At 43.9% G+C, this 22,617-nt stretch overlaps 1 protein-coding gene across 1 annotated transcript; it reads right to left on the bottom strand.

Annotated features, from left to right (window-relative positions):
• Nucleotides 1-12,865: 12,865 nt before the first annotated feature.
• SERPINB3 (serpin family B member 3) lies at nucleotides 12,866-19,714 on the bottom strand. Its single transcript, XM_047086473.1, has 7 exons — nucleotides 19,547-19,714; nucleotides 18,944-19,000; nucleotides 17,583-17,711; nucleotides 16,717-16,834; nucleotides 15,771-15,910; nucleotides 15,122-15,277; nucleotides 12,866-13,267 (listed from the first exon to the last, which is right to left on the bottom strand). Exons 1-7 carry the CDS (start codon nucleotides 19,712-19,714, stop codon nucleotides 12,866-12,868), a joined length of 1,170 nt encoding a protein of 389 aa, XP_046942429.1.
• Between the last annotated feature and the right edge of the window lie 2,903 nt (nucleotides 19,715-22,617).

The following is a 22,617-nucleotide window of genomic DNA, read 5'->3' as shown; positions in this document are numbered from 1 at the left end:
AATTTGCAGAAGCAACTGAGAATCCAAATCAGTTCACTTTAGGGAAGGGAAATTACCAGGGTGGGCCTGGTCTAATCCCATGAACCTGTAGGATCTTGGTCTAGAGCTCAGAGACAGGGATGTCAGAGGCAAAGCCTGAGGGATTTGATAGAAGCAAAATTCTCTTGCTAACTTTGAACATGGAGGATGCTATGTGGCAAGGCCCTGAGGGTCTTTAGATGTTTACAGTGACCCTTAACTCACAGACGGTAAGTGGGAAACTCAGTCTTGTAAGTGCAACAGATAAATTTGACCAATGACCCAGCTGAAGTGTATTCTTCCTCAGAGCCTCTAGAAAGGAACACAGCCTGGCTGATACTCTGATTTCAGCTTTGTAAATCCCTGGGGGTAGTCCCTTTGTAATCCCTAAATGGGATTTGGTCCCATTGTGCCAGGACTTCTGATCCATAGAGCTGTGTGGGAATATTTTTGGTGCTTGATTATGAATAGAAAATTAACATAATTGCTATTGGCTAAACTCCAGGCTCTACCTGGATGTTACCATTAATTTTTTCATTAACGTCCATTAGGTGTTCTAGAATCTAGTACAGGAAATAACAACACGTTTCATTGTCATATCTCCACAGTCTCCTCTGATCTGTGACAATTTCTCAACCTTTTCTTGTTTTTCATGACCTTGGCAGTTTTGAGGGGTACTGGTTTGGTATTTTGCATTTGGGGCTTGCCTGACTTGTTTCCTCATGGTTAGACTGGGGTTCTGGGATTTCTGAAAGAATATCACAGAGGTGAAGTGCCTTCTCATTACATCATATGAGGAAGAACCTGACATGTACGTGACATCACTGGGGATGTTAACCTTGATCTCCTCCTTCAGGTAGAGCCTGTCAGATTTCTACACTATAAAGTTGCTATTTTTCCCCTTTTGTACTCTATACTCTTTGAAAGCAAGTCACTAAGTTCCATTTATCCTACTGGCGGTGGAGGGATTAAGCTCTATCTTCTGGAGGGGAGAGTATCTACTTCTGTTATTTGGGATTTTTCCATAGGAAGGTTCAGAAGAGACTTAAAAAAATTAACAGTTAATTGGCTTGACAGAGATGCAATTTACATAAAATAATTCACCTACTTGAAATGTAGAAGGTGAATCTTTGTAAATGTATGTATCCATGAAAACACCACAACCAAGATGCAGAATATTTCCATTATCCCTGCAAGTTTCTCTTCTTTTGCTTCCCGGTCAACCACCAGCCCAGCAACTGCTGATCTGCCTTCAATCACGTCAGGGTCGATTTGTCATTTCTAGGGTTTCATTCGAGTGGATTCAGATAGGATATCCTCTTTTGTGCCCCCTTCTTTTTGCTCAGCACTGTGTTTTTGAGATTCATCAACGTTGCTGAGGTGTCGGTAGTTTGTTACTCTTTACTGACAAACACTATTCTGTTGTCTGAAGAAACCACATCTTGTTTACCCACTTACCCACTGATGGGCTTTTGGGTTGCTTCCGGCGTTTGGCCAGCATGCATAACACTACTATGCACATTTGTGCGCGTGAGTCTTTATGCAGACGTATGTTTTCATTTAGACATTTGGAGTGAAATTGCTGCGTCATATGATACGTTTAAATTTCTAAGAAATTGCCAAAATGTTCTCCATGTTCCACTCCCACCAGGAGCGTATGAGCAGCCCAGTCGCTCTGCATTCTCACCCGTGGTTGGTGTGGCCGGTCTTCTCCATCGCACACATTCTAATGGGTGTGCAGGTGTTCTCTCACTGTGGTTCTCTTCTTTGGTAAAGTGTCTGTCCAAAGCGTTTGCCTATTTCTATTACATTGTCTTGCCGTTGTCGATTTCTAATTGCTCTTAATATATTCTGAATACAAATTCCACGGCAAATATATGGAGTGCTTTTCTAACTCTCTTCTTTCATTCCGCCCACCCCCCGCCGTCTGCCCAGGATCCAGTTTATTCTGCCTTGGGGAGAGTGGTGGGTACCACCCTGTGCCAGAAGAGGGAGGGCCTGAGGGTCAGGTAAGGCCCGTGGCAGGATGAGGGTGGCAGGGCATGGCGCTAAGCCCCTGGAATGTGGTGAGGCCAGGCTGGGGCCCCAGAGGCGGCGGTGGGAGGACGGCGCAGATGCCCCTGTTGCCAGAGCGGAAGGCACTGGCTGGGGCTGGGCTGGGGCTCCAGGGCTATGGACCCAAGCCACACAGGCACCCCAGGAAGCGGGGCACAGGGTCATGTGACACGGAACGTGACACAGAGGCACACAGCTCAACAGTAAGCACACGGACAAGCGGGCAAAGATTCACAGGCCAGAGGGACACCCAGCCGTGGCCGAACACGTGGATAAAATGGCGGTGTCATACCAGACCACCAGGGACACAGGGCACAAGAGGACATGTGGCCTCGATGGCCACAGAGGGCTGACCTAGGCCATGGAGTGCAAAGGACAGGGTAAGGGGCCCTTTGGGCATGACTGCACAGCAATCATGGTAAGAGGGCGGCAGGGGCTGGGCTGGAGGCGCCTGGGGGTTAGCACGCCGCGCAGCCCCTCTGGGGCTCAGCCCGTCTTGCACACTTACCTAAGCTGCTTCCACCTCATCACAGACGACCAACAGGATGGCCACGTCCAGGCTGGCCCTGCCCAGGCGGGGGTCAGAGCCCTGGCAGAGCGCCTTGAGCCGCTCACCGCTCCCGGTCTGCAGGCGCGCTCGCACGCGGTTGAAGCTGCGCGTCCCCTCGTCCCGCATCCGGGTCTCGATGATGCAGGGACGTGTTCACGCGAGAGCTGGGAGCGCCCGGTGACCCCGGGTTCCGGGCCTCCTTAAATTGACCTTTCCACACCAGCTGCGCGGGGGTGGGTCTTGACCGAGAAGCGGGTGGCCCGGTGAGGCCCTGGCTTGTCCCCTTCAGCCCTTGTTTGCGCACGATCTCCGTGACCCCCGTGGAAGCATCCTCTGGAGTCGGGGTTGGGGCACCTCTGGTGGTGGGTGAACTTCACCGTGAACGCCTCCGGGAGGCGCCGGACCACTTGGGCCTCAGCCACACAGCAGGCGGCGCGTGCTGTGTGGTTGCTAAGGGACAGAGGGTCCTAGCCCGCCGGATGGAGGCCTGGGGCGAGACCGTCGCTGCACGCAGTCCCCAAAGCCCAGGTAGGCCACTGCGGGCCCTCGTGTAGCTGCGGCTGCCTCTTCACGCGCCGGGTGGTGGGGAAGGTGATGCAGGACGCTAAGGACACCCGGGATCCGGGCCCCGGAGACCCTCGCCCGGCCTCCCGGCTTCCCGGCCCGCCGTGGCAGGACGCCAGTGCCTGGGGGACCCCGCGCCCCATGCCCGGGGTCCCTGCCGGGCGCCAGAGAGGCGGCGCCCCCGCAGTGGGATGGGTTACATTTTGATGAAGTCCAATTCGTCGCTTTTTTTCTTCTATGGCTTCTGGATTTTCTTTTTCGTTTTGGTCTTACTTAAGAAATCTTTGCCAAAAAAAGAGGTTAGAGTGGGAGAGAGCCAAAGCATAAGAGACTCTTAAAAACTGAGAACAAACTGAGGGTTGATGGGGGGTGGGAGGGAGGGGAGGGTGGGTGATGCATATTGAAGAGGACACCTTTTGGGATGAGCACTGGGTGTTGTATGGAAACCAATTTGACAATAAATTTCATAAATTGAAGAAAAAAAAGAAGAAAAAAATAAAAATGTTGAGCAAGAATTAGGTAAAAAAAAAAAAAAGAAGAAATCTTTGCCTATCTCAAATTTGCTAAGACCATCTTCTGTGTTTTATTTATTTTTTTCCCTAGAACTTTTATGCTAATAGCTTTTACATTGAGGTGTATGATTTATCTTGAATACGTTTTTGTTAAGTAAGGGTTAGGGCGCATTGGTTTTCATGTGAATTTTCGGTTGTTACAGCATCATTTGTTGAAAAGACTCTTCTTACCCCAATAATTGCTTACCTTGGAAACTTTGTGACATATATATGTGTGGGTCAGTTTCTGGTTCTTCTGTTTTATTTTTCTTGTAATTTTTTTTAAACGTTTATTGATTTTTGAGAGACAGAGAGACAGCGTGAGTGGGGGAGGGAGAGAGAGAGTGAGACAGAATCGGAAGCAGGCTCCAGGCTCTGAGCTGTCATCGCAGAGTCGGATGCAGGGCTGGAACTTATGAACCAGGAGATCATGACCTGAGCCACCCAGGCGCCCCCTCTGTTCGTTTATTTATTTATTTATTTATTTATTTATTTATTTATTTTTAAGTTTATTTTTACTTATTTTGAGAGAGACAGAGTGAGTGGGGAGGGACAGAGAAAGAGGGAGGGAGAGGATCCCAGGCAGGCTCTGCAGTGTCCGTGCAGAGCCCAGCCTGGGGTTCAAACCCGTGAAATGGTGAGATCATGACCTGAGTCCAGGCTTAACAGACTTGAGCCACCCGGGCACCCCTGGTTCCATCAGATGTCAGGACCGCCCCATCCTTGTCCTGAGGTTTACTCTGTCTAATAATAATAATGTAGCCACTCAAACTTTCCTATGACTGGCGTTGGCATGGTGTATTTTTTCTATCCCTTCATTTAACCTAGATGTGTCCTTGTATTTAAAGGTTTTATTTTTATTTTTTAAAACTATCATATAATGGGATGCTGTGGTTATCTTCTGGAGGTAGAATGGACCCCCCTCCAAAAAAATTAGTTGGACATTGAGACTGATGATGCCAGGCATGCACGAAGAAAGTATGACGAGATTTATTACTCAAATACTGAGGTTCCGGGTTTCGGTGCCAGGAGGGCTTTACTGTGGTTAGGAGTTGGCCCTGGGTAAGAGCTCCTTAACCTGGTTGTCAGGGCTTGCTTGGTGCCCTGCACTTCCTGCAGGTGCCGAGGGAGGGAGCTCTAGGGCTTTGTTACCAGCGAGCCCAGATGTGGGTCCCAGGGAGAGAGCCATGGGACTTGAATGCCCTCAGCAGTCAAATATCAAACTTGGAGCTGGACTGTGTTCCACTGGGTGTTGCTTTTTCTGGCGGTCTGACAGTTTCTGTCCTTGAAATAGAACGTTTAGATCATTATGTTTGATGTAACTACGCTTGCGTTTGGGTTTAAATCTACCATATTGCCATGTTTTCTGCTTGTTTCATTTGTTGTTTCCTTTTTCTTTTTTTCTTGACATCTTTCTGATTGAGAATTTTTAGTATTACATTTTTTAAAGTGTTTAATAAGCTAGTTTTTTCAAGAATTTTTTTTAATGTTTATTTTTATTTTTGAGAGAGAGACACACACAGAGACAGGGACAGAGTGACAGAGAGACAGAGCATGTGTGGGGCAGGGGCAGAGAGAGAGGGAGACACAGAATCAGAAGCAGGCTCCAGGCTCTGAGCTGTCAACACAGAACTTGACCTCATGAACTGTGACCTGGGCTGAAGCCGGACGCTTGACCAACTGAGCCACCCAGGTGCCCTGATAAGCTAGTTTTCATTTTAGTTTTTAAGAGATTATTTATTTTGAGAGTGAGGGAGTGAGAGAGCACGTGCACGGGCAGGGGAGGGGCAGAGAGAGAGAGAATCCCAAGCAGGCTCCACACTGTTAGCACACAGCCTGACACGGGGCTCAAACCCACCAACCTTGAGATCATGAGCTGAGCCGAAACTAAGAGTCGGTGCTGAACCACCCAGGGGCCCCTTTGGTATTATATTTATCTGCAATATTGATTTACTAGTGGTTGTTTTAGATCTACTACACTTTGCATATTTAACCCTTCACCGACCATCTTCAGGAAATACACCACTTAATTGTTAATGTGCGAACTTTCAAAGAGTGTGCTTCCATTTTATGCTCTCCTCCTTTTTGCTATTCTAGTGACAGATTTTATTTCTGTTTCTTATAAACCCTGAAATAGATTGCTGTTGTTTTTGCTTTAAGCCGTCAATTATCTTTTAAAAATGAGCAAAAATGTCTTTTATAATTACTCACAGTTTACCATTTTGGTCAATCTTTAGTACTTTCTGTAGATCTGAGTTTCTATTGGTATGATTTTCTTTACCGTTTAATGAAATTTTGTGGGTGAAATCAAGCGGCTCTTTGGCTAGAGGTATGGAGGTGATTGGACTCCTAAGGCACATATGATGGACCCATGGGGACGTAAAATTGGACTTTTCTTGCCTTGCTTGAGACTCCAAATTCACGGATAGAGCCATGAAATGGCAGGCAAACAAAATTTTTAAACCTCTGGTTTTCAATAGTGTAGCGATCAGCCACACACGGCTACATTACATTTAAATTAAAGTAAAAAAATCAGTTCCCGTATTCGTTATTTATTGGGTGCATAAAAAATTACACCAAAATGTGCGAGCTGAAAACAGTAAATATTTCTGATCTGATTTTTCCTGTGGGTTAGGAATCTTGGTAGAGCTTAGCATCAGAAGCTATATAAGAAAACAGAACGTCCTTTCTTTAAAGTTAAAATTATCACACACGTTTTCTTTTAGTGTCCCATGGCAGGATTCTGGTGGGACGAAGCATACTCTTCGTAACAGTGGAAAGTGTTAGGGAAATAGAATTAAACACTAAAGTGTTCTTCCAACGTAGAGATTCTCTTGACAAAGGTGGTAGAAAAAGAAAACACTTTTATTATTGAAGAAGCATTGAACCAGAATGTGACGCGTATCACAGGCCATTCGCTAAGAGAGTATAAAGGCAGAGGGCAATCACAGCCTGTTATATAGCCAAGCAGATGTAACTCATAACATACATATTCTGAAACAATAAACCATAACTATTCCTCAAGTAAGAGGACTTGATAGCACCATGTGTCACAAACAGTTCGTCCTAGATTCATCTGGGAATTGAGGTGACCATCTGTGTGAGCTACTTGGCTTTATCCAGAGGAAAAACAGACTTCTCCTATTTTTAGGGTCGGAGGCAGTTTTTGAAACCTGGCCCTCTGACTTAGGTGCCTACCCTTCTAGAAAACCGGGAGATGGGGGTGCTGGCTCCCATGAAGTTTACATTTCCAAGAGGTGGTTCACGGGTCCTTGAGAAAAGGCTTTCCTCGAGCCATGAAGCTGACAGAAGGCTCAGTCTTCAAAAGGGGGTATAGACATTTCAGAGAGGAGAAAGTGTTTAGAATTACACATTTTCTAGAGTAAATGATGAGAAAAAGGAGAGGAGGGGAATCTCTTGTATTTGACAGGAAGAATTAAGCCTCTTATTTTTAATTTATTTTTAAAAGTTTTTTTTAACGTTTATTTTCGAGAGAGAGGGAGAGAGCGAGCGAGAGCGAGCACAAGCAGGGGGAGGGGTGGAGAGAGAGGGAGACACAGGATCTGAAGCAGGCTCCAGGCTCTGAGCTGTCAGCACAGAGCCCTAGGCAGGGCTCGAACTCGTGAACCGCGAGATCATGACCTGAGCCGAAGTTGGACACTTAACCGACGGAGCCACCCAGGTGCCCCTATTTTTAATTTGTATTTGCCCTTAACGTTGTTGGCATTGACCTTGTGTTTTTGCATTTACTATTAGGGCGGTCAGTCGCAGCCTACTTACCACAGCTGTCCTATCTCGCTCCAAAATTTATGTAAGACAATGCGGTCGTAAATATACTTTCAAGTCTCTGTCTCTTTGAGCTCATTACATTGTTTTCTTTATCATCGTGTTTACTGTCTTGAACTGATAGTGCCAGATTTTTGGAAATAGTATCCAGCAAGCCCACTTATTAGAGTTACAGAGTGTAGAAAATAGTGACTCCTCGTAGACAGTAGGATAATTGCCGAGTTTTCTGTTTTATTTCGTATGAGTCATGCCTTGTTAAATCAAATCACGGTCATCTTGCTTTTAGCCACCGTATTAGAATATAAGGTGACGTTTCCTCAGTTCTAAAGTGTTATTGGATTCCAGGTGGAGCAGCAGTTCTCTCCCAGGTTGCTTTATGTCTCTGCATCAGAGTTTGGAAAAGTGTTCCAGGACACCAATATGTGTATTAAGCCCATCAAGGGTGTTTACGAGGTCTGGCTCACTGAGCTCACACAGACTAATCCCCTGGGTTTTAAAAAATACGTACGATTCTCTATTTGTGATGGCATTCTGCATCTGCAAACAGACGGTATCTCATTGCCACATTGGAAGCCTGTCACTGCGGGATGTGTCGGTGGAATGACCGGTTCTCAGCGGTGTCAGCGTGCGTTGCCTTCCAGGTCGTTGATGTGCCACTCTTGGAGTGGGCGTAAACATCACCTCCCAGGCGGAAATGCGGACGGTGCTCCGTTGTGTGCAGGTTATCTTCACTTCCCTTTGGTCTGACCGCTCAAAAAACGTACTTACAACGCAAGCTATTGTTTTTCTTAAAATGAGTGTTAGATAAAAAATACAGGTCAAAGAATCCTTCTTAGGGAGAAAGCAATTACATTCGTAGTCTCAAGTGAAACATGAATCATCTTAGGCAATCTTCTGGGTTATGCGTGTTGCCGGTTTCCACCCATTTGGGTAGACAGTGATGAGACACAGAAACAATAGCAGTCTTAAATGTTAAGATTCTAGAAGGCCGGGGCCCGGCCTTGGGTTTCTGTGCTCTGGGACATCCCCGTCCTCTGGGCAATCACACACACGTAGCCACTTGGGAGGGAGAACCCTCAGGGAAGTTCTGGGCTGTTCTGTCTATTGTAAAATGTCTTCCTGAATTTATGAGTTTGCCTTTTCTTTATGGGATTCTTAAGTTTTTTGGATATTTAGTTTTCTGATTGCCCGCCAGCTATTTTCTGACCGGTCTCAGGTACTTACCTGTAATATATTGCGTTCATACTCCTTGTCTAGGTCCAGACCTTGAACTCTGCCTTGATCACTTAACATTGGGACGTTTTCCCAAATTTTGGCCTGCTTGTGTTTTGAATCCAGTTCCCATATTTTGGCCTTCGGGACGCTTGACTTATTTATTTATTTTTTGGTCACCCTATTATATATGGGAACCCACTGCCTGATTCAGCATGGCACACTGTCGGGACAGAATAATTGTTAGTCGAATGGCCTACACTACAGTGCACACAGTGAGGCAGATAACACATTTTCCAGATGTTTATTATGTCTTTTATAGTAGAAATACAAATGAGTTCTTATAGGACAAATGATAGGCTCCTGAGTGGCTTATGGGGAAAGACTCAGTCATTTGTTAATTTGTCACATTGTCACTGACCACCTGTGTGTGCTTCAGGTATACAGCATAAATAATTTGGGCAGACTCCCTGTTCTGAGGAAGTCGGTAGGATTGTCCATTGAGGGTTGTCCCCAGAGGACGATATCATCTCATAAGGGAAGGAGGTATGTATCCTTCCATTTATAAACAGAAATAGTTTGTGAAGCTCGGCTTTCATCTTTGACTATTGTGAAAATTGTGTCAAAAACTGACATAAAAATAGCTTGAAATGCCAAATGTTATCCCATGACATTTAATGGAAAATTATCTGGAAATGAATTTTCTCATTAAACTCCCTCAAGTCTCATATGACAATTTAAATATGGTCATTTTTAACATCTTGATGACCAGTGAAGGCAACTTGGTAGATCACAGATCACAGAATTTCATTTTTTAATTTGCAGTTTCATGATGCTTCCATATGACAGGGACACTGGTGTATCATTAAATATGGTTAAATGTATATGAACACATTGAGCATTGGCCCGGAGTTGGTAAGAAAGAGGTTGCTCTTAAAAACAAATTTAATTAAGAAGTCTTTTCCACCCAAGTCCTTCCAGAAACAATAGTAATTATGTGTGTTTTGTGCAATTCTCTTCCTCATCCTCCTCAGCTCACTTTAGTGAGTCATAATTTACATGAAAGAAAACGCATGCCCTGTAAGTGTGCACATCAGTGCCTTTTATAAACTCCTGTGTAACCACCAGCCAGTCAACTTGTAGAGCGTTCGTCCCACCAGAAGTTTCCCTTGGACTCTCTTACCATCAGTATCCTCCCCAGCTCCAGCCCCAGGAAACCGCCAGTCAGCTTTTGGTCACCGCAGGCTGGGCTTCGTAGATGTGGAAACACACATTACGTGTTCTCTCCATCCTGCTGCTTTTGCTCAGCACAGCGTGTGGGAGGTTCATCCCGCGGCAGGAGTCGGTACTTTTCTTCCTGTCTGTCACCGAGTCCTATTATTCCATTGTTTGTCCATTCCCCTGCTCATGCATATTTGAGTTGTTTCTGGCTTTTGGCCCTGCGAATAAAGCTGCTCCGGACATTTGGGTGTAGTCCTTTCATGGATACAGGTTTTCAGTTCTCTTAGGTAAATATTGGGGTGGGGGGGCTGCTAGGTCATATGTTAGGTACCTGTTTACTTTTTATAAGAATTGGCCACACTGATTTCCAAAGGGGTCGTACCTTTCTGTGTCCCCCACCAGTAGCGTATGGGCATTCTTGCTCCGTATTCTCTCCAGCATTGATATGGCCAGCTTTTAGAACTAAAATTAGAGTTTGGACCCCTGTAATGGGTGCGAGGTGTACTCTGTGGGGGTGGAAGCTCGAGAGCACGTAACTATCCGTTCCTTATACAACTTTTCACTGAAGCATTTCTTTATCAATACGGAGTGAATATATCCTGTGTTAGGCAATGAATTATAATGTATTACTTTAAAAATAAAGACACGAGATTTGAATTTTCCATCCATTTCCCTACGCGGGGCCCCAGTGCAGGCAGCGGTCGCGGGTTGCTTCTCTGACTGGCCTAGAATGCAGGCAAAAGTTTTCAGTTCTCACAACTAGGTATCAGTCGTGCCCTCTACTGGATATGATTCCGATGCCTATGAGCCTTTGTCTTGCGTGCTTCTGTAAAGTTTCTTTTGAACCCCAAATAAAATAACAAGCAGTTGAAAGTTGTGGTCTAAAGGCATTCCAACAATCAAGTCTTCGAAACCCCCAGAATGCTATACCAGTTTCGCCTTCATTGAATCATTAGAAATGAGTGAAGACTGAATTTAGAAGACTGAGTGTTGTTGACACTCTGAATTTACTTCTTACCGAAAACTTTCTTTTAAAATACTATTCAGGATCCCAGGTCTTGGGCCAACCTTCTGATCCTTTTACATTTGTCACCAACTCATGCCTCTCATTTCTTTTCTTCAGCCTTGTCAGGTAGCCCAGAGCCTCTCTGTGCATCCAGACAGCCGCGGGCCACCTTGTCTTCCTTTCCCAGCCTGTTCGCCGCATGGTCGCTCAGTTCTCGTGGCCGAGTCTTACCCTTACGTGCCTAAATATTTACTTGCTCTGCTGTGTTCTTGGGCTGCTGAATTCTGCTGGAGAAAATTTAGACCTTTCTCAAATCCTCCAGAATTCACATTTTATGAAATCAGCGGGGATTCATTACTGACTGAGAAGGATTTGGAATGAACACAGTCCTTTTAAGCAAAGCTGTGTCCTAGAAACTAAAACTTGCCAATACCTGATCTTTGTATATTGATGTACTTCAGAGGCAGTTCTAGGCCCTCCTTTCTCATCACGTTACATTCTCTCCCTAGGATCTCATTCTTGCCTTTAGCTGCCCTTTTTTTTTTTTTTTAACCAAGTTTTAGAGTTCCTGAATAAATATGGAAAAACTTTTATGTTGAACATGACAAATTTAGAGCTTCAGATCATATCCTGCACCGGCTTTCTGGACTCATGTATTCCAGTGCTTACTGGACAAGTCCATTGAGATGTCTCAAAAATAATTAAGGGGCATCTGGGGGGCTCAGTTGGTGAAGTGTCGGACTCTTGATTTCAGCTCACGTCATGATCTCATGGTTTGTCAGTTCAAGCCCTGTACCTGGGTCTGCACTCACAGTGCAGAGCCTGCTCGGGATTCTCTTTCTCCCTCTTTGCCCTTCCCCCCTGCATGCGCACCGCCCCCAAAATAAATAAACTTAAAAAAAAAGCAGTTAAAATTCGACAGATACAAACCTAAACCCAGGATCTTTTCTTCCTTCCAAAACAAAATCTTCTTCCATGCGACCAGTTGGGTGGGCCAGAAACTTGGACATGGTTTTTGGCTTCTGTCTCTCATTTCTGTCATATATAATGTGTTGCTGGAATCCTGTGCACTTTACTTGTGAAGTAATTCTTACATATCTGGTTTTCCCCAGTGCCACTTCTGACATTCTGATGGCTTACTGATTAATCTCACTGTATCTACACTGTTCTTTTCTCTCATCCATTTATATCACAATAGCCAGAGATATAATTTTAAAATGCAGATATGATGATCTCAGTCTCATCTTTGGGAAACAAACAAATGAAACCTGTACTGGCTTTCCATTTGTTTTAGGATAAAATAGAAAGTTGTGAACGTGGCCTATAGCACCTTTCATGTTTGGTACCAAACTACCTTCAGCCTTATCATGCTCTGCTCCTATTTTGAATTTTCTTTTTAATGTGATAGTATATTTTTAAATTATCTTTCCTCTGTGTGGTGGGTCACTTGTACTTTGTTGAAACGAAAAAAAGAGGAAAGCAACAAATAATTTGAATAAATGTTTTATTGATCATCTATTTCACAAAATAAAAGAAATTTAGACAAGTAAGGGTGCTAGATGTCACCTAAATTCAAATAAATGTGGGTATTTAGGTTAGTACGTTTGAATAGTAGATATGGTTTTTGAAATAGATATTATTCAAATTTAGTAGAAGATGGAGTATTAAAATATCCTTTTACCTCGTGTTGAACATTTTGTCCAAAGGGGAATTATCATGGGGAGATAAAGTAGGTTTACATGTGTTTGTAGAAAGAGGGAGATAGATAGACAACCGTTACGTTCCCAGTGATGACTATGAGATTGGAAAGGAACAAAAGAATGAAAGAGAATATGTTATTTTTAGCAGTCAATGTACTGGAAAAACTGCATTTCTCGGTAAGTAGTGGCAGGCTAATTGTATCTAAGGGGAAGAGACTCTGCCCAGGAAGAGAATGCAGTTGGTCTTATTGTGCTTGATGAAGAACAGGAAAGGGTGATCACAACGAAAATGGTAAATTGGTGGTGATGTATACCCAACATTTACGTTTGTAGAAGCTGCGGCCTCGGCGCCCTCTTCAGTCACCTCCACAAAGGACTTGTGGAGGGCTTTAGACACCACGAGATCCAGGCTCCCTGTCATGCCTGAGAAGTTGGCTCTCTGTGTATTGAAGGCGTCCAGCATCCCCAAGGCTTGCAGCGTGGCCTTGAGGTCATAGTCGTCTTCCACTTTGAACCGAGGTAAATATAAATCCACCCATCTATCGCTCATATTCTGTGAGCTCGTCCACTCTGCTAGTTTCTCAGCGGTGAGCTGGTCTTCAAGCTACAGCGGTAGAAAACAGGAACAACCGACATGATTCTCATTGGACATCAAACATGATTTAACATTGGATTGAATTATAGAAACCTTTTATTTTGACAGTAAATGTAAATACAGGAGATTCAGTTTATTACATCTTATCTGAGGAGGCAGAAATAACACAGTCATAAAAAGATATTATACAATTGAAAAATGTACTATATATTCATGACTGTGTTGTATTTCTGTATACATAAATACATATGCATTGTATAAATGTATACACATGGATATATATGCATACATATATGCGCAACAGAATTATTAGATCAGATCATTTTGTGAGAAATGAACTATGTATCTATTTTTTACACTCCCCACATGACATGCTTCATTTTCAAATAGACTCGTCTTGTTACTATCCTTGTATACCTAACTTTTTACACCCTGATTTAAATAATGATGATAGTGTATGTCCTACTTATATTCCTTTTTCTTGCTTGACCTATTTGTAAACATTTCTCATACAGATATATAGTACTCTAAACAAGTTTAAATTGTTACACACTATTAACACTAAATTGATGATTCAACGTACACATATTTTTAAGCATTCACTATGTGTCAGTCGCTAAGTTAAACTCTTGGCGATAGGAAGATACGCCATTGTTCCTTGTTCTGAACCTTTCAATATTTTGAGCTCCTTGCCTTGTTGGATTCGTTACTTTAAGTTAAAATCCCAGGACTGGGATTCCTGATGTTATTGATCATGAGGATTGCTGAGCTGGAGTGTGCACAGGGTCGTGGCTCTTCATGTGTACTGACGTATTACTTTCCCCGAGGATCTCCAAAGCCCAGCGTTAGCACAGTATCTATTTTGGTTGCAGCAAGGTCACTGGGATGTCAGCAGCATCACGGGCTGTTGGAGTCATTGCAAGCTGCCATCTTTGGATCGTCTTTTATGCGTCAGATACTATTGTTGGTATTCTTATATATTAACTTCATTATAACAGTTTTAAGAGGAAAATGGTAGTTTTTTGTTTGTTTGTTTGTTTGTCTCTGAGCAATGAGACTCTGCATGATTTTCGAGCTCCTAGCAACAGAATACTTCCAGATTGAAAAGCTAAATCTGTTTGTCCGTTGTCTGCAAAACTACTGTGATTTAATATTTCAGATGTACCCTTTGTTGTTTTAATTTGCTCGTTTTGTTTATAAGTGAGCTTGCAAATATTTCCATGTGTCACGTCGCCTACATATGAGTGCTTATTTCCTTGTCTTCACGTGAATAGACTGGAATATATTAGAAGTTCTTATGGTTGCAAAATATTAATGTGTGCACCTAGGTAGGTTTTTCAGAATATTAATGGCACCTGCGATGTTGAGGTTTTCTGTATAATCTTCTATATCACGCTGCAATATTTAAGATCGTTGCCGTTTGAGGGGCGCCTGGGTGGCTCAGTTGGTTAAGCGTCCGACTTTGGCTCAGGTCACGATCTCACGGTTTGTGAGTTTGAGCCCCATGTCGGGCTCTGTGCTGACAGCTCAGAGCCTAGAGCCTGCTTCAGATTCTGTGTCTCCCTCTCTCTCTCTGCCTCTCCCCCACTTGTGCTCTGTCTCTCTCTGTCTCTGTCTCTCTCTCAAAAATAAAATGTTAAAAAAAAAAAAGATATTTACTTTTTGGAACACACAGGATTCTAGATTCTCCTTAACAATTCTTTTTTAGGCTGTTGGCAGAGAAGAAATGACGTACTCTGTACTTGAACTCTGTCAGCCACCACCAGCTAACTGTGATCATTGGTGCAGTGAATGACGCACACAAGCATTGTACTGCTGGGAAGTGAGGCAATAGTAGGAAGAATCAGAGATACAAGGCTGTACCTTCTGCAGACCGTCCACTTCATTTGGCAACAGCAACATCATGCTTAGATCCTTGCCTTTGTATGGCATTTCCAGGATCTTGGCCTGTACGTCCTCCAGTGAGGTGAAATTGAAGACACTGGACTGTTTCATCATCTGCACGGGTTTGCTTGTATCCTGAGGTAATTGACGTGGCAAACAAACGCCAAGTGAGGCATTATTCAACAGAAGATAACGCTATTGAGATACACATCCTCCTTCTAACAGATGGTAGGGTTCTTCAAGTATCCCCAAGTAAATAGAGTCAAAAAAAATCAAAGAAGAGGACAATGCAACCATGACAAATTCTGTTTTCTACCTGCAGTTGTACACACTATCAGACAGGAGTTGAAAGTTAACATTCCATGTATGACTGTGTTACGTTATTATAAATAAATTACAGGGGCACCTAGGTGGCTCTATCTGTTAAGCGTACAACATCGGCTCAATTCATGATCTCACGGTCTGTGAGTTCAAGCCCCGCGTCAGGCTCTGTGCTGACAGCTTGGAGTCTGGAGCCTGCTTCGGATTCTGGGTCTCCCTCTCTCTCTGCCCCTGCCCAACTCATGCTCTGTCTCTCTCTCTCTCTCAAAAATAAATAAACATTAAATAAATAAATCAATTATAATACCTTGTTCAGCCAAAATTTTTCCTCCACCGTATATTTTTTATCAAATTTCTTGTCCCACAGTCCTTTGAAATAGACTGCGTTCACCAGAACCAGAACGGTAGACTCAAGAGAGTTTTCGGGAAGCAGATCCTTGATTTTTCCTGCAAAAGTAAGAACATCAGAGGTCTGCCGTAGAAGTACAAGTGGTTTGTTTGGAAGATGCTCTGGAAGTTACAAGCGATCATTAATTATTCACACAAGTCACTACTTTAGGGACAGTGAGCAGTGGTTCTCGAGGTTCAGCTTTCCTCACGGCACCAGCCTGATAGAGACACCCCTCGTTGTCATGGGAAAGGTGTTCAGCTTCTGTTTTTGGAGGACTTTGGTCACCACACACTGAAGAGTCATACACTGGGGTCAGCTGCTCTTGCAAGCGACTCCACCCCCCCTTCCCTTCCTCAGTTCTTCCACTCCTCCCTCCCTCCTTTCCTTTCTGTTTTTCAACTTTAGGCTCACGGCTGTGAGGAAATAGGGCTTGATTGTTCTTTAGGACAAATGGCGCGAGCTCTATAGTCTGAAACATAAGTGCTGTCAGACACCACTCCCCGCGGTGTCTTCCTCTTTATTCTCCACTAGAATAGAGAACAGAGGATGTGAACCGAAGACAGGGTCTGAGCAGAGTGTTGAGGTTCACAGACATCCGGTCATCTCTGGCCACGAGCAAACACAGATTGCCAGCCGTGTTTCCTTGTAGTCGTCTTTCTGTTCTACCTCCTGGGCTCCCCTTGTTACTCTCCACATTGACTTGGACCATTCGGTCATCTGCAGTGCCCTTCTCCATCCTCTCTTCAAAGCCAAGCCCCGCCCCACGGGCATCCCATAGGGTGTCAAGAATAGGTTTCATGCACAGCAGGGACTCAAAAGTGTTTTGTTTTGTTTTTTAAATGGGAGAGCTCCCATACTCTACCATTTGTTTGGCTTTCCACCCAGGAATTAATCTTCTTACGAGTTTCTTCTGCCGCATTTTGAAAATCAACAGATTCCACACTGGCTAGGTAAAATTTCTTGACGTTATCCATATATTCCTTTGATGTGGGAAGGAAGGAAGGACACAAAGAAGAATTAAGAGTAATTTGTCAGTAACTATGTATTCCCAAGTTAATTATCTTCAATCTTGACAAGATAGAGTACAAGGAATCTAGACGAACCCTGGAGAAATCTACTTTTTCCTGCCCATGCATATTTTACACGGTTACCACGTGGGTAACGTGAAAAGGAAGCACAGGCTGGTGCAAGAATGAAGTCTTCGAAGGGCAATGCCTTCTGTACCTAGGCTGGGACAGGAGAGGCCGTGGGTTGCAAACTGCAAAGCGTGATGCCCCAAAGGAGATGGTGTGCTTCTGGGACTCCTCACCCGTACTGTCAATCCTTAGTCTTCCATTCTGGGCATTCAGTCTTCCCTGGTACTTCCCCAACTCTCCTTAGAGACTCACAAGCCTGCCCTCTCATCAGTATCCCATTAGTCATTGCCCATCAAAATTTATACTGTGTAACTGAGTGGTGTCAGCTCACGAGGGGCATCTCATGCCTTCCTTTGCTACTGAGCCTTCCCTTGGGTTATAAAGTAATCCCTGAACCCACACTCTATACTGGCAGATTGTCAGGTTCTAGGAAACTTCATCTGGTATAGTTGAGGCAAGGGAATCTTGCACCCCGTGTAAATGCTCCCCATGTGGATCAGCCAGGTTCATCTGCCTGACTGTCTCCCATTTGGTCATTGAAGGACTGACGGCCCAGGATTCAAATAAGGTGTGAAGGCCAGGTGAAACTTACTTGAAGAAATGGATACTTGTTTTCTCCATAGAACTTGTTGGCAATGTTCAGTTCATATGCATCAGTGGGTTTCTTTAATTCCGTTAGAAGCTTTTGAAATTGGTGGTGCACATTGCCCAACTTTTCAACCTTCAAATATCAAAAAGTAAGCTCATTGTAGTCTCTGTCAACGTAAATATAAATACTAACCCCGTGTATATCTATTAGATCCGAAGGTAAAGTTTGGTATTCCCACAGATGACATTCATTGTTGTTCCCTGATTTTCGGTGGATTTACTTAAATATTCTTCAAAATCTTTGCATTCAGTCTCTTCTAGGAAATTCTTTGTTCCTGCTCTAAATAATCCAGTCTTTTCACTTTTGAACTGTAGATGCAGTACAATTCCACCATTGGATTGCCTTCTAATTGCTACAAACGATTAGGTTAAGCTTCCCAGCTAAACGTAAGCTCCCTAAAGACTAGAAGCATATCGCATTTTAGCCGCCATCACTGGTGTGATAATGTTGGATTTGTACATTTCAGTTACATTATGACATGAAGTCCTGTGCCCTCCTAGATGGTATTATGTTCTAAGACCTACTGACCATGACCTTCACTCATGATAGCCGTACTCTTACATGTAGGAACAGTATGTGCCTGGTAAGGACTCTACATTGGTATCTGTGGGTCTTTAGACTAATTCAGATGAAAAAAGAAACTCAGAATTAAATAAACTTTCCAAAGAGCCATGGGGAGCCAGCGACAATTTTTGAACCTAGGCCTGTCTGAATCCAGAAACTTCCACTTGCTAGCTAAGAGATTTGGACCATCAGGTTATGAACTATATAACTCATATAATAATTTTTCACAATTTACTTGGATGTGTGCTTATTCCTCTTAATTCCATTTATGAATTAATTAAAATGATACTATTTTAGCAACAGTTTTATGATTACTGTAATTATTGTTATTCTATGATGACAATACGTAAAATTTGTCAGGGTTTCCAGTAATCTAGGCACTGTCGTAATGTTTTACATCTGTCTGTATGTACTGAGGCAGATTCTTTTATTACTCCCAGTTCTCCGGGCTGAGGCCACTGTGCCTCAGAGCAGTTGTGTCTTGTTCACGTTCCCTAGTGGTGAACAGCAGAGCAGGAATTTGAAGCTCTTTAAGAACAGTAGTGATCTCCACTCCGGAAACAAAAATACGAAAGAAATCAATATGTAATATGAAATGAGAAACAACTCTGTCCAATCTATTTTGCTTAAGATTTCTCCTAAAAGCTGACTTTTCACAGTTTATCTGAAATTCCCGTTTTAAAGTGGGACCCTCTTGGATGTGTGATTCTCCTTCTAGACCCCAGTGCTCTGTGACTCACGTGATCTGTTGTAGTTCTTCCTCTCGTGTTGTGTGTGGCTTTGCTGAGGTGAAGGACCTGGAAGAGGCAGGAAGTGGGACAAGAAAAGTACTTAAAAGATCTGGAAGTCAAAAAGAGAGAAAGAACCCCAATACAAACAAAACAAAACCTCAAAACAAACCAAACCAAAACCAATACGCAAAGGAAAAAGAGAAAACTGCAGTGTAAGCATTTGCTCCTTGAAAAACGACCACAAAGCTGATTGATCACCAGCCACTTCAAAGAATCCTGTGTTGTTATTCATTGTTCAGGAAACGTGAGGATGTTTTCCGTGGATTTCAGTCAGCGCCTCACTTCTACCATTACTCTTCCATTTAAGCCTCTCCTCTACTTGTTGTGCAGTTGTGGGAGTTCATCCCAGCTCCCAGAGGAAATGTAGGCACAGGGAGGCAAATGGGGCAGAGCCCAGGGGAGGGCGTGTGCTCCCCACAGCTCTGTGCTCACCCAGTTGTGGGAATGTTTGCCCAGCCTCCTGTGCTGCACAGCCGGATCTGTGGTCATCTGCACCCAAGCCAACGGAGAGATCCGTCTAAGCTGGTCAGTGTGTAGGCAGCTGACACCTACCTTCCCAATTTCGAGGGCAGTGTTTTCTCTGGCTCCTAAGTAGGTCATGGCTAATGCTGATGTGATGGATAAAGGGGAATAGAAGATGTTGTCATTCTTCTTTGATAGTTTGAACTGCTGGAACAGATCCAATGCAAAGTGGGTGTTTGCTTCACTGAGTGAATCCATGGCGACCTTGATGTGACCTGGAGTTCCTAGAGAAGCATCAGGTTCATATTATGGCTTTACTGAAGGGAGGGTTAGTCTATCATGAATTTTCTTAAAAAAATTTTTTTAAATGTTTATTTTTGAGAGAGAGAGAGCTGAGGAGGAGCAGAAAGAGAGAGACACACAGAATCTGAAGCAGTCTCCAGGCTCTGAGCTGTCAGCACAGAGCCTGATGCACGGCTTGAACCCACGGACAGACCGCGAGATCATGACCTGAGTCTAAGTCAGACACTTAACAGACAGCCACCCAGGTGCCCCGGTACAATGAAATTTTCTGAAAAGAAATGACTTTTTTTGGATTGTGGGATTTTGGCAACTAAAGTTTTTCTTCCTTTTACTTTTTAACCCCTTTCAATGTACATGTATAAATTTCGTAATTAGACAACTATCAAAATTACTGTACACATAAAAAAAAACTTTTGTGAGAAAGTAATGGAACTTCTTTCTTTCTTTCTTTCATTACTGGCAGGACTAGGCCTCGGTAGAAAATGCTTTATTGCAGATACTAACACACAGATTCATGTAATAACATTCAGCCGCGTCCCATGAGGCACCTCTCTGCCTTTTCCTTCAAGGTTCTGTGGGTGCCAGACCCTCTCCCCGCCCCCCATGTTCCACAGGGGGCATTGCATAATCAGAAATAAATAAAGGGTAAATCAGATGAAGAAGGTGTTTCAAATGTGCTCTGGCAGAGCAAGTAGAATATAATTGCATGGAATGAAATAGACGCATGCTATAAAGCGTCATTGCCATTATTTTCAGAAATGATTCCAGTTATTAAGCTGGAGCGGCTGGAAGCACTTACCTGTGTCCCTGGAGGAAGCAGAGGTGGGCAGGGAGCCTGTCAGCCTGTGTGCAGTGAGTGGGGAGATCCTGAATATATATACCTCTCTCCTGCCACCTTCCGCTCCTCCTTGCAGTTGGTATTTCAAGTAAATCAACTTTTGATTTCTTAATCAGGCTAACCGTGACATGTATCCACTCAAAATATTCAGGAGAATAAAACATGATTGTTCCATTACTGTACTTCCTTTCCACATGCAGCAGAAAATACTGCAGCCCTGCAATCCTCGGCTCTTAGGAGATGCATGTAGGTGTCTTTTCTAGTACCAGTGAGGATAAAGTTAAAATGCCAACTTCCTCTCACCCGCCTGCTACAGCCACCTGGAAACAACCCTTAAAAAGTCTTCTCTTGGATGTTGATGTCTTTAAGGCCCACATCAAACAGAAACAGTGAAAAAGTTTACATTTTCTGTCTCCTGTTCTGAAACAGGCATGTTCAGCCTGTCCATTTCCTTAGGAATTATTCTGTATAACCAGGAAAATAGCTCGAGTTCTGTCGAAAGCTCTCCTGCCGAGGTGGCCGAGCAATAGGCGGGGAACAAGAGTCTGTTGCCTTCCCCTAAAGGCTGTGCCTTGAGAACTGTCCTCCTTGTGACCGCCCATGCCCCCTTGCAGCCAGTCCCGGATTTTCTCTGTGTTTGAAGATCAGTGTGGGGCTCGTTTACCTAGCGGTGTTCACCTGCTCGCAAGGAGAAGAACAATCGATATAAACAGGAACCATCTTGAGTGGCAGCATTCTGATTTTTTTTATATAAATATGAATCAAAAATAGATCGTTTGAGCTCCAGAATCGTGACATTTATCTGTCACTTGGCCTTCACTATACCGGTGTCATATTCATGGACTGGACACCATAGTCAGAAAAAATGGTAAGAAAAAATGAGGAAAAGGTGTTCTTTGAATGCCACGGTTAATTCTTCTATCACTGGAACCTTACGTTGCTCACGTGCATAGATGGGCTAATATTAAAAACTTGACTTCTATCGAGTGGGGACACCTTTAACAGCTTATTAAGGCAGGTCTCTTTGTTAGCCCCATTTCACAGGTGACAGAAGCGAGGCACAGAGCAGGTGAATAAAGGCTCAGGTTTCTAGGGGTAGCGCATTGCACAGGTGAGCTATCCAGGCAGATAAGCTGGCTCGGGAACCTGCCTGTGTATCCGCTACCCAGACTAGGTTAGACGGACTCTGGGTTTGAGATGACATGTCTCCTTGTGTTTAAGTGAAAGGAACCTTCTGCACTCTCAGAAGAAAATAAAGTCTTCCTACAAAATCGGAAGGGGTGAGGCTCAGTCAAAGACTAAGTCCCACGGTCACCAGGAGAGGAGGCTGGGCTTTCAGATGCCCCTTTAGGGCTCCGTCCTGAGACAGCCAAGAACAGCGAGTGGCGAATCAAATCAGGGTGATTTCCTTTGAGCGTGAGGCTCAGAGAGAGAATCAAATCGTATCCAGCCCTCCCTTCCCCCAGACAGCTCTCTCAAGCTGGGGTTTAGTAGAAATGAATAGGGAGGGCGGGGAAAGAGGCAGACGAAAGAAAGTGTTTTCCCCCAGATACGCCGTACCCTGAAGCCTGGCTGTGGTGGGGAGAGGGTGGTGATCGTGGGACATCTGGCACAACATCTGCCCTGCCTTGAGGGTGGGGGCTATTTGTACTGCGGGTCAGATTTATGCGGGTCACATGCTATAAGCTCACTTTTTTAAAATGTAAAATTCACTAGTTTGTAGTACAGTGACAAGGTTGTGCAGATCGCCATGAATTATTTCCAGAAGAGTTTCATCACCCCCACTAAGAGACCCCTCCATGGTTCTCCCTTACCACAGTCTCTGGAAGCCACTAACCTACTTGTCTCTGTGAATTTGTCTATTCTGGATTTTTCATTTAGATGGACTTGCAGGGTGTATGGCCTTGTCTCATGTTCCTTCCACTTAGGGGTCTTCACCCATATTGTAGCATGTGTTGCTGCTTCGTTTCTTTATATGACTAAATAATGTTCCATCGTGTGATAATAGCACTGTTTGTAA

The sequence above is a fragment of the Lynx rufus genome, unplaced genomic scaffold (genome assembly GCF_022079265.1).
Source record: "Lynx rufus isolate CCGP_SWC_20201006 ecotype Redwood Valley unplaced genomic scaffold, mLynRuf1.p SCAF_20, whole genome shotgun sequence".
Classification (NCBI taxonomy): Eukaryota; Metazoa; Chordata; class Mammalia; order Carnivora; family Felidae; genus Lynx; species Lynx rufus.
Note: the sequence above shows the minus strand (reverse complement) of the source record. Positions and strands in the feature narration are given on the sequence as shown.

Excerpts from the sequence above, each read along its gene's own strand:
- SERPINB3 (XM_047086473.1), bottom strand. The coding sequence starts at position 19,714 with ATGGATTCACTCAGTGAAGCAAACACCCACTTTGCATTGGATCTGTTC. Across the intron at positions 16,835-17,582 it reads ACAAGTATCCATTTCTTCAA|GAATATATGGATAACGTCAA; the intron begins GTAAGTTTCACC and ends CCCACATCAAAG. Across the intron at positions 15,911-16,716 it reads GGTGGAAAGCCAAACAAATG|GAAAAATCAAGGATCTGCTT; the intron begins GTAGAGTATGGG and ends TTACTTTTGCAG.